At 40.2% G+C, this 13442-nt stretch overlaps 3 protein-coding genes across 9 annotated transcripts; 1 reads left to right on the plus strand and 2 right to left on the minus strand.

Annotated features, from left to right (window-relative positions):
* Nucleotides 1–14: 14 nt before the first annotated feature.
* ppp1r3da (protein phosphatase 1, regulatory subunit 3Da) lies at nt 15–6655 on the minus strand. 5 transcript variants are annotated; one of them, XM_042407809.1, is made up of 3 exons: nt 1893–1977; nt 1655–1706; nt 15–1569 (listed from the first exon to the last, which is right to left on the minus strand). In XM_042407809.1, exon 3 carries the CDS (start codon nt 1539–1541, stop codon nt 621–623), a length of 921 nt encoding a protein of 306 aa, XP_042263743.1. In that variant the 5' UTR covers nt 1542–1569; nt 1655–1706; nt 1893–1977; the 3' UTR covers nt 15–620. The 5 variants fall into 5 exon arrangements, with proteins under 5 accessions (XP_042263743.1, XP_042263744.1, XP_042263745.1 ...); XM_042407810.1 differs by lacking the exons at nt 1655–1706; nt 1893–1977 and adding an exon at nt 6570–6655; XM_042407811.1 differs by lacking the exons at nt 1655–1706; nt 1893–1977 and adding an exon at nt 3354–3412.
* Nucleotides 2788–6230, plus strand: fam217ba (family with sequence similarity 217 member Ba). The gene is made up of 4 exons (XM_042407800.1): nt 2788–2894; nt 3004–3103; nt 3259–3323; nt 3430–6230. The coding sequence occupies exons 1-4, from the start codon at nt 2788–2790 to the stop codon at nt 4859–4861; spliced, it is 1704 nt and encodes a 567-aa protein (XP_042263734.1). The 3' UTR covers nt 4862–6230.
* ttll9 (tubulin tyrosine ligase-like family, member 9) lies at nt 4866–10694 on the minus strand. 3 transcript variants are annotated; one of them, XR_006095660.1, is made up of 15 exons: nt 10556–10694; nt 10079–10125; nt 9900–9992; nt 9703–9814; nt 9408–9593; nt 9192–9260; nt 8968–9058; nt 8803–8843; nt 8612–8699; nt 8269–8327; nt 7956–8152; nt 7364–7477; nt 6917–7041; nt 6570–6738; nt 4866–5029 (listed from the first exon to the last, which is right to left on the minus strand). XR_006095660.1 is itself a non-coding variant. In XM_042407807.1 (14 exons), exons 1-14 carry the CDS (start codon nt 10568–10570, stop codon nt 6668–6670), a joined length of 1275 nt encoding a protein of 424 aa, XP_042263741.1. In that variant the 5' UTR covers nt 10571–10694; the 3' UTR covers nt 5415–6667. The 3 variants fall into 3 exon arrangements, 2 of the variants coding, with proteins under 2 accessions (XP_042263741.1, XP_042263740.1); XM_042407807.1 differs by lacking the exon at nt 4866–5029 and having other exon boundaries at nt 5415–6738; nt 9736–9814; XM_042407806.1 differs by lacking the exon at nt 4866–5029 and having other exon boundaries at nt 5415–6738.
* Nucleotides 10695–13442: the final 2748 nt, after the last annotated feature.

A 13442-nucleotide genomic window follows, 5' to 3' on the forward strand; every position in this document is an offset into this window, starting at 1 on the left:
ATAATCCAAACTGATATGTGTAATTGTGCTTTATTGTTAAACAAAATAAGCAGCGTATCAATTTCTTAATTAATAAAAGACATTGACATTGTATCTATTGCATGGTTTGGACATTTGGTTTGACAACATTTTACTAAAGTAAACTTCATAAAGAGTAAAATGATTCAGCAGACCAAACTCCTGCATTGCACAAAATTATTTTGTATGTCAAATTCCCAGCTGGAGGAAACAGTGAACCGAAGTGCATTCATTTCAGTTTCACTGTATATTTATGTAATGCTTAGTGGGTGTCATTTCCATTGGATGTCCCAACATTAAAGTGCAATTTTATGAAATAGCCAAAATGAAATGAAACAGTACAATTTTTAAAAAGAAAACACAGAATTAAAACAGTGGCACAAAAGCTGGCATCAGATTTAAGTGCACTAGTGTTTGTTATTTTCATTCTGGCTAAGTTTGTCCAGAGTTAACTGTATCCTGAGTCTAACTTGATTCAAAGAAATCCTCTGATAGCACAAAATGAACATTAGATGTTACAATGCAGGTATACATTTTAACTAGGTCTTGCTGACAACAGTCATAAAGTCCTCTAAATTGTTTTTCTGCCTTTAGTCAGCATCCTAAATGAAGTGCACCATGCTTTCCTCGCATTCTTTGGGCACAATGAACTTATAGTTATGGCAAACTAACTTATAATTCTTTCCTTCATTGTTGTCCCAGTATTCAGCCCCACAAACTTTGTATTGGATAGCAAACTCTAACACTGCTCCTGGCAGCAAAAATGGAGGAACAGGCAGGTGGAAACGAAATGTATCATAACTGATTTGGCCCCCTTCTCCTTCCCGGGTCTTGGTGATGGTGGACACCCAAGAGGCCTTCGTTTCTGTGCTGCTCTTCCACTCTGTAAATGAATAGCGAGCTGTGATATCTTTCTTAAAGTCCAAATTGAGGACCTGGGTGATTCCAACGACACCCAGTTCAAAACAAAAGACTCTCTCCAGACACACTTTTTGATCATGGAGACGATGCAGGAATTCTGGCTGGTCACCAGGTTGTTGGGCAAAAGCAGGCTTTAAGTATGGCAAGGATATCTCCATATGCCTTTTATCTGCCAACTCTGCACCCATCAACAATCTGAAGGTAACATGGTGTGGTACAAATGGATCCTCTCCAGATCTGAAATGCTTGATATCTTCCAGGTCGAGCCCTAAAGAGTCGACAAACCTTACACCAACATGTCTGCATTGCTTCTTCTTTTCTGTAGCGGGAGGCAGAGAGTGAGACCGTTGTCGGATTATGGGTTTAGGTGCAGGCTCACAAGAAAAACTGCGACGGAGCTCTTGTTTACTTGGCACAGAAGCTCTGGGTTTTGGAGGGCGGATTGGAATTGGCTTCTTTACTACATTAGGTTTGTCAGCTTGCAGCATTTCAGTCAGGTTGATAGTCCGGCAGGGCCTTGAGAAGCTACTGTGAGAGCTAGACATCTGCTCGGAGTCTGTAGAGGGGATCCTCTCCCGTCCAATAAACCACCCTCTATCCATGCTCTGTGAGAACTGGTGCCCTGCTCACCTGTAAAGAAAGTTGTGAAACATAATTTATTAGCATTATGTAACATTCCATCCCCAAAATGAACTCTAATCAAAAGCATACTGACCCAACTGTAACATCAGTGCGCCCCTTTAACCCAAAAAAAGCGTAATCTTTTGCTGCAAAGTTGAGAAGATCAACTATTTTGCTGTACATGTGATAACACAGAAACAGTCACAGCAGGAAAGAGATAGTGGGCGTGCACTCTGGGAGTACGTGCCAGACTGCATACAATCTGTCTCTCTCTGACAGTTACAACATTGCTGAATTGCATTTAATAAAATGAGACATTGACATCACCTCACCCTATAAAGATGTGAAGCGTTATTTAAAGATAAGCTGCAGGATGCTGCCTAAAAGCTTGATCCTCCATTTACAGTATTATAAAACTGCGCGTTTCCGTGCGTCATGGAGTCGCCGCTATTGGTGGCAATCATGTGACCTGATTTGTAACTGGTAAACCGGCTTCACAACTCTCTAGCACACATACATATCTGAAGGGTGCTCTCGGTGGGGATCAGCTAACATGCGCGCAGTTAGTAGGAAGCTACAAACAGACCAGAATGTCACTGACGTCGCATGGGAGATTGAGTAATTTAATATTAACTGTTACATTTGTATGCACTTATTCTAATGTATTTCCTCAAAAACAGGGCTCGCCGTTTCCCCGTTTGAATTCGCCATTGTTTAACAACAGCAATTGCAGTCATTGAAGAGCGTCTGAATATTTCGTTTGAAAGAGCGACTGATATGCCTGTACTTCAAGTCCCATGATGCAACGCTGATGCTCAGATCGACGCAAGCGGCGAGCTAGTCAGCAGCAGGTAAACAAACCTGCAGAGACGGCAAACCAAACAAAGCGTATGCGCTGTTTGACCGTCTTGCATTTTTAATGGCGAGGAGGATGATAGTCGATAGACACGCACGTCTGCTGTCACCACTTCATTAAAATAATTGCTGTATTGTTGTTCCGCAGCGAGGCGAACCGACGACAAAACAGAAGGACGTGTTTACCGCGCAGAGGAGATCCGACTGTCGACATCAGCGCATGATGCATTGCAGCACTTTTGAGAAAATGGGTGTTTTTAGCCTCATTCTCAGAATAGATTATCAGATCCGAGATGTCGGTTGGGTTCTTTAGCTATAGGGTCATTTAATTTTTCTGGATTCAAAAGAATATCCCCTCTATCGACCTGCAACATGGGTCCCATCATGCAGGAACGCACAGCATCCACGACACTGAAACGCGTCGTCTCCAAAGAGAAGATTCGGGTAAAAAATACTGAAAATAGCGGACCAGCAACCAGGTAGGCCTCATTTTACATTGACACATTTTAGCGAAATTTAAACTGGTCATGTTTTGCCTCAAACATATGTTAAAGGCGAGCCTTACAAGCCACTATCATGTTTCCACAGTTCAAAGAAAGGTAACAAGATGAAAAAAGGTGCGGGGCAATTGAAAAACGGTCTCCCAGGACCAGGTCAGGATAAGGACACAGTGGCAACAGTGCAGAGGGTGAGTAATTGGCATCCTGGTAAATAAAAGAAAGATAATGTTTCAAAATTATTGTTCTTTGAGAGGAGGGGGAGATAGTGTTGCAGTGTTACTCCGTAAAACTCAGAGACTCAAACAAATCAAACAATCACACTTTTTTTGTTTTTGTTTTTCAGGGTGCACAGTCAAAAGGTGTCAGGGTCAAATCTGGCACTAAATGGAATAAAAGCAAACTTTCCAGGTATGTGTAGAGCAGGGTTTGCATTCTTACTGGATGCTTTGCTTTGGGTACTGTAAATCCCTAAATCCCCAACAGCTTTTCCTTACACTCGTCTGTCTCTTTACAGCCCTGAAGAAGAGGGAGATTTGAGACCTCAACTCCGAAAACACTCATCTGTGAACAGGAAAGAGGAAAATCAACGAATGTCACAATGCAGCAGTGAGCTACAGCCAAATCGTGGGGGGATGGGGAAAAATCGGCGAGCCCTCTCCTTGCCTCTCTCCCCAATATCAGGGCTACGACACATGCCAACACACCCCCTAACACACTCCCCAGCCCCCACTCCAGAGACACTACCCCAGCACTACAACCAGAAGGATGATGACACTGACAGTGCCAGTGATCTGTCAGACTCTGAGAGGCTGCCTGTGCTGCCCTCCCCCTGCACCCCCTGCACCCCTCCTCATCTCAACCTCCGGGCTGAGGTCATCAACACTGATGACTTTCCCCCGGACTTCCCAGGACCCCGTGGGAATCTGGGTGATGAAGAAGAGAGTGAGAAGCCTAGCTACAGTTACCCAGACTTTCTGCCTCCTCCCTTCAACAGCTGGAGCCTGAGGCAGCTGGCAGTGTTTCTTCACACAGAGGGCCGTGGTGCCCCTCGGCCCAAGCCTGTAGGGCCCTTAGAGAAGTACCTGGAGAGGCTGCTGCAGCTGGAGTGGCTCCAAATCCAAACAGTGCAAGCAGAGAGCAGCCGCCCGCCTGGGACCCGTCCAAGACCGCAGAGCTTCCCCTCTGCAACTACTGCTCACCCACCCAGGCCTCACACAGCTCCACCATCCCGACTCAACTCCCCTAAAGGGCTGCGGCACAGCCAGCGAGCCTTCCCATTTACACCTGTCAACAATCCCCCATCACCTGCCTCTGCCCAGCACCAGCCCTCCCGCTTTCCAGTTTGCCCTCACTGTCACATCCGCTATCCACTGTGCAATGGAAGCTGCTCTGCCTACGCCTACCAGCGTCATTCACGGCTAAGCCCGCTGCTTGAGCGCAGAGCCCGACCCGGTGCACCAGCTAAGAGGAGCAGCAGTGAGACCCGAGCAACGTCCACAGAAGGTAGGAGCCCAGGAGGACAAGGCGGCGGTGGGGGTGGGGGAGGAGCCCAGACCCCAGTCAGCCCCTCAGCAGGAAGGAGTCATCTCAGGCACATGCAGGCTGCAGGCAATTCACGTAAGCAACCCCAGGAATTTGGAACAAACCCAAACAGTAGAGGTCAGGTGAGGAAAAGCCGCGTCAGAGCCAACTCTGAGACAGATGTTAAAAAGGAGCCCAGTGGCGTTAAAGCAGCTGGTGCGGAGAAACGTGTTTTTGCTGCTAGTAAGAGAGAGGTCATCACCTCAAAGAGAGTAGAGAAGGAGTGGCAGAGGACAGAAGCAGGAAGTCAGGCTTCTAAATCTGCCATGAAAAGAGCTGCTAAAGAGCCGCAGTCTCTCTCCAAAGCACCACTTAATAATAAGCAGAATGGCAAAACAAAAAATGTGCACTTTGTTGCAAAGTAACCCCTATAGACCTGTAGTGCTTTACTCAGTGGTTACTTGGTACAGGAGCTTGAACTTATGCTTGCTTTCTGTGTAATACTAACATGTTATAGGCTACCTGTTGTGCAGCAGTCTAAATCAGCCAGCGGTCTGCAGCCTTCAAAAGGTCAACACTAACCAGTTGAGCAGCTAGAATAGAGATATAACAACGATGACTTCAAAGTGTAGTATAACACGTAAATAGAGCAGAATTATACACACTATATGTCATTCAAAATGTACAGTAACTATACAATAATGTTTGACTCTGAACACTTCTAGGATTCAAAAAACATAGCTTTTATGTAAACTGAAACCTGTTGCACTGCACAGTCATCTCTCAGTATGCTACTAATGTTGAAATAGGCATAAAATAAGGATCTACAATACCTTTCAGTATCAGTAATCCATAGTGAAGTTTAACATTCATCATTACATTTTAGTCATCGAATATGACCATAGCCATTACTAGTGGAGTTTTTAATGTTGGAATGTATTTGTTCTCATTGCTTTTACTTTACTTGATGTTGCTTTGTTTCTTTTTTTTTTTTGGTGCCTCATGTTTTATGTTCAGTTATAGCATCTTTAGCTGACAAGGAGGCGCAATAAATGGCGGTATACTGCAGTAATGTATTTTGTTTCGGATGTACTTTGCAATGGTTTAAAATTCTTGGTTACAAGGGCTTTTCATGTTTGAACAGCTTGAATTGTAGTCTATGATAATATACTGTATTTTGCATAGAGCTGAGCTCTTTCTATCATTGAAGACAGTGTAATGTTTGCTACGAATGTAAATGCATATTTTTCCAAATTTTATATACCATAGTTATATTTATGAAAAGTGTTGTGGTTGACTTGTATTTATCATTGTCATTATTATGTTTACATTGTCATGCACAAAAAAGAAATATGTAGTAAAAGAGCAGAATGTAAGCTTATATCTACTGTGCTGTACCATTGGTCAGTCCTGTGATCCAGTAGAACTTCAAAACATAGCTGTTAGGCTGTAACATGGGTAATGTTATACATATCACCTCCATTTTCCACCGCATACTTGAAGTCTTTAGAACACTGTGTTTACATTAGTGTCTTATCTGTCTCTTGTGATTTACCATGTGCATTTGATTCATGGGAACTTTACATCAATGTAAATGATGTGATATACATCCAGATTGCACCTCTTTACTTAATATTCATGTAAAGTATCAAAGCCATAGGTAGGGTTCCAGGAGATGTGATGTTATTATAAATGTACATTATGTTGACAAGCACGCAGAAAGATTGTGTATGTATTTTCTCAATGTTGAATGCAAGTATTTGTAAGGCATAGAAATAAATGTTTTGCACTCCAGTGGCATTGGTCTATTTACCATTCTTAGGAACACTTAAAACAATGCACAATTCACAACTGTCTTTACTACTGAATACACTGCTAAAGCACAAACATAAACAGTTATGCTCATTTGGTCACTAAATGCTAATTACTGCATTCATAAGAAAAACAATTCATGGTACAGTAGTATATGTATTTGAACTGCAATTTTAAGTATTACAAGGTTTGTTGTAGTTAGAAAATGTTTTACTTTAATGTGCATATTAAGATTTCAACTTGGGTGCTTAGAATCTGATCAGATCATCACTGAGAAGTCATTTCATATGAAGTATTTCTATTTCTGTTATTTGTGTTCACCTGAGCCGGTCTACTCCCTGACACACAGATGCCACCATGACAACAGAGTCTTCCATACTAAGTATTATAGTGGCAGGACATCAAAATGACAAGTATGGTTAAATCCTCTTCTGGCCTGGAAATGGTTTTAGCAGCTGGCGAAGCTGCTTTTCCCTGTCATTCACACACCCTGCAACAAAGAACAGGTGTATATTTGCAGTATTTAGAAATAATAGAACAATACAGGCTTTTTCACATGTCCAAATGATCAAATACCAAGGTTTTATTTGCATGAATAAGAGTGCCTAACTTGCAATTTTTTAAAGATCCTTCTCAGAAAGTTTGCATTAGCAGCACAGTTTGGTTACCTAAGTGTGTGTTTGCAGTGAAACATGAACTGCCAAATGTTTCTAGGTTGACGTCCTCTCTATACACAGGCCCATCCTTCCACATGAGATCATAGCCACCCACCCGTTTCTCCTTGCCAGACAACCTAATGAGACAAACCACAGTTAACTAGAACACAGCTCCAGCATCCATCCTCTGTTGTACTGTATTCACCTTGCAAGTTGTTGCTGTGGCACAGTCTGTTTCACTGTTTTTTTTTAAAGATGCTTCTTACCACCCATGTTCTTCACTTTCAAATATGCCATAGCCAGGCTCAAAAGATTATACTTCCAAATATTTATAGATTCATGAATCTCAATAAAGCATGTGATGTCTATAACGAATGGAGAGACAGAAAGCTCTCGCACCTCGTTCCCTCGTGACATAAAAGAAAATCACATGCTGACTCTGGAAAAAGAGGCTTTTACCTTCCCTCCATATCAACAACATTCAAAGTGTCTTCCAGCAGTCTGCACTTCATCTCGTAATCCTCTTGACTACTGGGTGTGTGTGACGGAGAGGCATTCACCTCAATTAACCACCTGCAAGAGATGGAGGGTGATGACATTCACCAAACATTTATTTAGCCTTTTGAAGCAACATCAGACCAATCCATGAGGAATAGCAAACAGTTCAAAGGACTGTTAGAAAAGCACATACAAGTGAATGAATGTGATAATATTTGCATTAGAGAAAGGCACTGTCATTAGTGTGTGTGTTAATATTTACAGCAGAATTATGGCGTACCTGACAGTTTTTCAGATTCGCTATGCAGATTTATGAAGTTATTCATACTTTGGTTATTTGTGGAGGCAACACCAGCAGATTTACTGCTTTGTTTTAAGCATCAAGGTAGGCAAGTCAAACATGTCGAAATGCAGGCCATGTCTGCTTGCTTTTCTGTGCTTATACTGTGAGCACACATGCATTAATTAGCGCATGTTTGCAAGTGAATATGTGTAGGTGATGATACACTGTGTTGGTATGTGTACAGTGTATGTGTACTGTAGGAGCACTTACGGTTTGAGGTTCTGATCCAGAAGAATGTCGTACCCATAGAGCTCAAAGCAGTGTTTGTCATTTATAATGACCTTTTGTACACTCTGTAGACTGCGGACGAAGATGTTATCCATCTCTTTAAACAAGGTCTCTACCGTCTCTCTACCGTGCTTTGCAGTCAGATACCTTCGAAGCTGCTGTATCTGCCATTTACATCCCTATGTAGAGGTGGATAAAAGGTATAAAGGATTGGTTAAAGGGGAGAAATTTTAGTAACGCTGACATAAATATAACATGATCTATAACTATCCTTTGTAGTTTCTGAATTACACACCTTTTCGGGATCATAGTCAGGGGCTGTTTTTTGAACAGCTACATTGGTGAGGTGCATATCTGAAAAGAAGCACTAAGGAGAATTTGGGGACTTTAATGACGTAATCACGCCTTCCACGGGGATGTGGATGAAAGCGACACAATTAGGAACAATAGCCTGAGAAATTGGGTCAAACCAGGCTATTTAAAACTGACTTTGCTTGAATATTTCATTAGACAAAGGCTCAACTTGTTAAGGGAATGACTGGCACATTGATACTAAAAACTCAGGACCAGATTATCACATAAACATATCAACATTCAAATGAATGGTGATAAAATGCTACTATGCCAAAAAAGGATACACTTGTCATCAATACTGCTAAGGGAGAAGCGGGTGCTTGAGAAGCGGGCAAAGCCATCTCGATACAGCCATGCCGTCAAGGGAACATACTGAAACACAAAAACGCACACATGCACACACACTGATTCACAGATTCTGCAAAATTTACACTTTGTATTAAAAAAACTGTCATTTATAAAGTTCATTACATACTGATGTGACCAGCACATACACCCTCAGATCAAATTTCCTGCCTGTTGGGAGAAAAAGCATATAAAGTATAAAGGATCGTAAAGTTTCTATTCGCTAACTTATGCTCCTGTTCCCATGATTTCTTAAAATGGGATTTGCAATAAGTGCATTGAGTCAATGCATTACCATTAATTAGGTAAGGGTTCTCTATATAGCGCTGAGCCACATAGCTTTCCACTTGAGCTGCATCCTTCTGTTCCTCTGAGCGAGTGCCATCCTGTGTAAGCACAATATTATCAATCTGAATATGTGGGTGTGTACAGTATGTAGTATGTCTGTGTTTGTCCTTATTTATTATTATTAGTAATTTCATTTACACCAAAATATTTGATGATATCAGTACACATTACCTTCTTCCAATCCATGATGTCTTTCAGTTTCCTGAACAGGAAGATGCCTTTCCCTTGAGATTTTGCTACCTATATAAACATACCAGTAAATTTTCATTCATTTCAATTTGGGGTCATTTGGATACCAGCCCAAGTTAAACATAACATAATAGTCGGCCTTGCTTTATAAAGTCACATTATTGCACTGTATTACATCTGTGGTCAACTTTAGCTTACCGGCTTCATGATCCAGGTGCTGCCAGGGCTTCTTTTAAACTCCTCTACAAAGAGATGATACTCGCTGGGTAGTGCAAAGGTGCAGGGGAAAAAATCACATTTAGATGCCTCCATACGGCCAACATCTCTCTCAAGATTTTTCCGGTATCTTTTAAGGTTTTTCACCATGAGGTTTTTGCGAGTCAGCTGAAACATACAACATAGAAACACAGGAAAAAGTACTTTTGAATTGAGTGATGTCCTTATTGATGATGAAATCTACAGTTTATAGCATGCTTGACGAATGCTGCCTCACCTCATAATGGTTACGAAAGTGATTTATCCTTACATGTTCCTCCATGTACGAATGGTCAAAATTCTCCCTGAGCCAGCCCACATCACACCAGTTGAAGTCCCATTCTCCATCACTGTGAGAAAAAGAATAGATACCAGATGCAAACCACAAATACGATAGAGAAGCTGATGTGACGATGACAACACAACCCTACTCACTCTTTGACTTCAACCCAGCCTGGTCTTTGGCGCAGGACGTCCTGTATAGTGTTGAGTAGGCCACATTTGTAATGCACACAACTTTTTCCTTCCCTGAGGAAACATTGTAACATAATCAATGTAAGGAGTACTTGTGACCATCTTAAAAGCACTTATAACCAACTTAAGACACCACTCACCGCTCCTCAGTTTTGCCATAGTCATATGAGCCTTTGTATCCAGATGTCTGCAAAGATAAAGAAAGCAAACCAAGATTTAATTCCAAAATGCTACTGAGCAAGAAGTTAGCTAACACTTAAATGCTACAAACTACAGATCAATTAGCAACTCCTCTGGTTTGCTAATTACTAGCTAAGATTACTACTTAATATAGCCCCAGTTTGGGCTTTTCATGTATTTTTTATTATTATATGACAGGCACAAATTGAGGCTAATCCTAGTCCTAGTATCTAATTTGCTAATTATTCCAACCAGGTATACCAGTTGGTAGAGATGAATAAAACCAGGTATAGAGGCCTACTTTTCCAACTGATACTCATGAGGTAGAACTTTGCTAACGCGAGCTAAGCTAGTTAACACTATATCACATCGATTATCAGTGCTTATTGTAAAGCCTTCAAACAAAATTTAACTGAAACACAGTGTTGTCCACTTACCTTATATTTTGACATGGGTGCGTACAGAATATAATTATGGTAACGTTAGTTACTGTAACTATATATATATATATTTTTTAAAAGTGCACCGCTAGTTAGCAGCAGCCTGCAGAGTTAACAAGGCATCTGCAACGCTTCTTAGCAGTGTTTGGCAACAGCTGTTGTCATGGTAACCACACCATCAAGTGACAAAGGAAGATTGTCCTGGCGTTCTTTCCGTAAAACAACTTAACCATTATAAATGCGATAAGAAAATATTATTAACTAAAATACAAAAATACAAATGTATATTGACCTGAATATGGATTAAAACATTTGCTGTTCCGTGACACATTAAAGCCGACATTATCCCCATAAAATAGCTTATTATGACCTAATGTTGTACGTCAGTTTAAAAAGCGAAGTTTATTCTTATAAACCACCTTTCAAGAGCAGTCACAAGCAATCGAAGTTACAAGTTACAGTCATTATTCGTGCTTCTGTTTTTCTTTTCAAGAGAATGGGGAAGGCTGCAAATTAAATACAGACACAGTACATAATCGAGAAAAGTCCATTACTGGGCTAAAAAAAATCATATCAACATGTCAGTTTTAGAAGAATAGCTGGAACCCTGTGTGGTTTTCAAACGGCCCCAACTGAGGACAATTATTGGGTCAGTTTGTCTTTTGCTTTGCAGGTTTGCTCAGTGTGAATGGGTGAATGAGATGCAAATTATAAAGCCCTTTGGATAAAAACACTACATAAATGCAGTCATTGACCATTTATTTAACATTCATAAATTATATCGCCATTTTAAAACAACAGTTATTCTAGTTCAACTGTTTTTAATCCATCAGATTTGAGTTAACATAATTACAGTATTAGCAAACTGCATAATTGATAAACTGCTGGCCATATGAATGTATTACATCTTCACACATCATAGCAAAAACATCTCATGTCATCAACCCTCAACTTTGCTGCAAAATCGCCACTTGGCGGCGCCAAACCCTCATCTAACAGTAGATTGGTGCCTCATTATAACCTATTGCAGGTCAACTTCACTCATTCCAATTTTTTCTCAAACACTGATAGGCTATTATATTTTTCTCTCAGTGTTAAATATGCATTTCTTAATGAAAGCAATTAACATATCTACTTATCTACTAATATGTATTATCTTTGTTTCATCTGTGTTTTTGACATGTGGATGGAACTTAAATAGGCTTAAAGCCCAAATAAAACCAACATTTGTTTCAACTTTTCAAATTTAAAGAAGATAAAAGAACTGCAACTGCAATCCTTCCGGGATTTGTTGTCCACTTCCTAGCTGGTATTTGTCTGTTATTATACTGTATGCTTTATTTCCACTGGCCTACGACTTAACCATAGATATTGAACTTATTATGGTAATTGTGAAATCAACACAAATAACAATATTAATTAATATTGTTCCTCAGGCTATTTTTTAAGTATTCACAGCCAAATGTGATCCACCAATAAGAGAATATACACTATTTGCATATTTAGAGTAAAGACAACACCAATGGCCATGTTGCAAACATTGAATTTTTCTTTATGATTTTAAGTTGACAAAACATGCCTCAGGGACAAATGGCACAGTGACTACACCCAATGATTTACGATGATAGGAAGATTATGAAAGACAACAGTCTGGAGTGGAGAGAGTTGGGTCATATACAAACTTTGACCCCTTGCTGCGAAGTTTGAGAAACACCCTGTGTGGCTCAATGAGAAAACACACTGCCCTGCATATTCACCCTCTCACACATCATCAGCTGATACTTAATTGTTAGCATACATGTATCTGTTTAGTTTCTTTGGTGACAGAATCTTGCCTTGTTTCAGGAGGCTTTACTTTCCCTTCAAAATTAGCTGGCACATGTATCGTTGATCCTTTGGTTGTTGTTTATGTGATAAAATCCTGGTGGTTTTGGGGTACAGGGTATGGGATACTTTGCTATTCTCTATTTCTGACTGCTATAGCATAATATAATAATGCCTCAATCTTATACCCAGTTCTGAAAAAACATTTACATTTATTGTCTTAAACATCTTGTTGTCAATACTGTAAAAGGAGCTTATACCTGAGTCAGATTCCTGTGAAAAGCTAAATAAATGGGCACCATCTCCTATAATGATTGCTGTGCCTTTTTCTTTCTCAGCCACCCACCACTAACCAAACAATCAACCACACTTTAGACCCTGACATAAATAATCAGAACAGGCAAGAATTAAGAGGGCTTTAAAATGAATTTTGATCTATGGTTTGGTCAGGCACTCAAGTGCCCACAGTAGTAAAGAACATAGGCCAGACGTCTCAGCAGTGCATAATATAATAGCTCCAGCTAAGCCAAAACCAGTCTCAAAACCTCCTCTAGTATGCTGATAAGCTTTAGTGTCAAGTGTTTTTTTTTTAATGCAATTTCATTGAAATTACAGCTATTACAAAACATAAAATGTGGCTGGAAGAACTTATTTTCCGCTAAGTGCTGACATATAGGAATTTCCAGCTATAGCAAAGGAGAAGAAGAACAGACAAAAAGTCAAGTGAAATGTGGCAGTGTCATATTTTATATCCAAAACAGCTGGCTCTAAGATGGCATCAGTTTTCTTTTAAACTTCATCAACATCATCTGCTTGGGCCTCAGGCAAGAAAACTGTACACTTTTCTTTTATCACGTTTGCTGCATAGGAGATGTACATGTGTGTTAATGTAATATCCAAAAAACGTCACTAAAACTTCCCATCTCCTCAAGATCAGCTGTACATGTCATATCTAATCTATCCAATCTATTAAAAATAATTGATAACTGGCAACAAAAAAAAAATCCAAATAGATTTTAAAAAATTAATTTAAACATCATGGACACAAATCAACTCAATG

The sequence above is a fragment of the Thunnus maccoyii genome, chromosome 4 (genome assembly GCF_910596095.1).
Source record: "Thunnus maccoyii chromosome 4, fThuMac1.1, whole genome shotgun sequence".
NCBI classification, from domain to species: Eukaryota; Metazoa; Chordata; class Actinopteri; order Scombriformes; family Scombridae; genus Thunnus; species Thunnus maccoyii.

Excerpts from the sequence above, each read along its gene's own strand:
- ppp1r3da (XM_042407810.1), bottom strand. The coding sequence starts at position 1,541 with ATGGATAGAGGGTGGTTTATTGGACGGGAGAGGATCCCCTCTACAGAC.
- fam217ba (XM_042407800.1), top strand. The coding sequence starts at position 2,788 with ATGGGTCCCATCATGCAGGAACGCACAGCATCCACGACACTGAAACGC. Across the intron at positions 2,895-3,003 it reads AATAGCGGACCAGCAACCAG|TTCAAAGAAAGGTAACAAGA; the intron begins GTAGGCCTCATT and ends ATGTTTCCACAG. Across the intron at positions 3,324-3,429 it reads AATAAAAGCAAACTTTCCAG|CCCTGAAGAAGAGGGAGATT; the intron begins GTATGTGTAGAG and ends GTCTCTTTACAG.
- ttll9 (XM_042407806.1), bottom strand. Across the intron at positions 8,153-8,268 it reads CTGACTATGATCCCGAAAAG|GGATGTAAATGGCAGATACA; the intron begins GTGTGTAATTCA and ends ACCTCTACATAG. Across the intron at positions 7,478-7,955 it reads CTGGATCAGAACCTCAAACC|GTGGTTAATTGAGGTGAATG; the intron begins GTAAGTGCTCCT and ends CATCTCTTGCAG.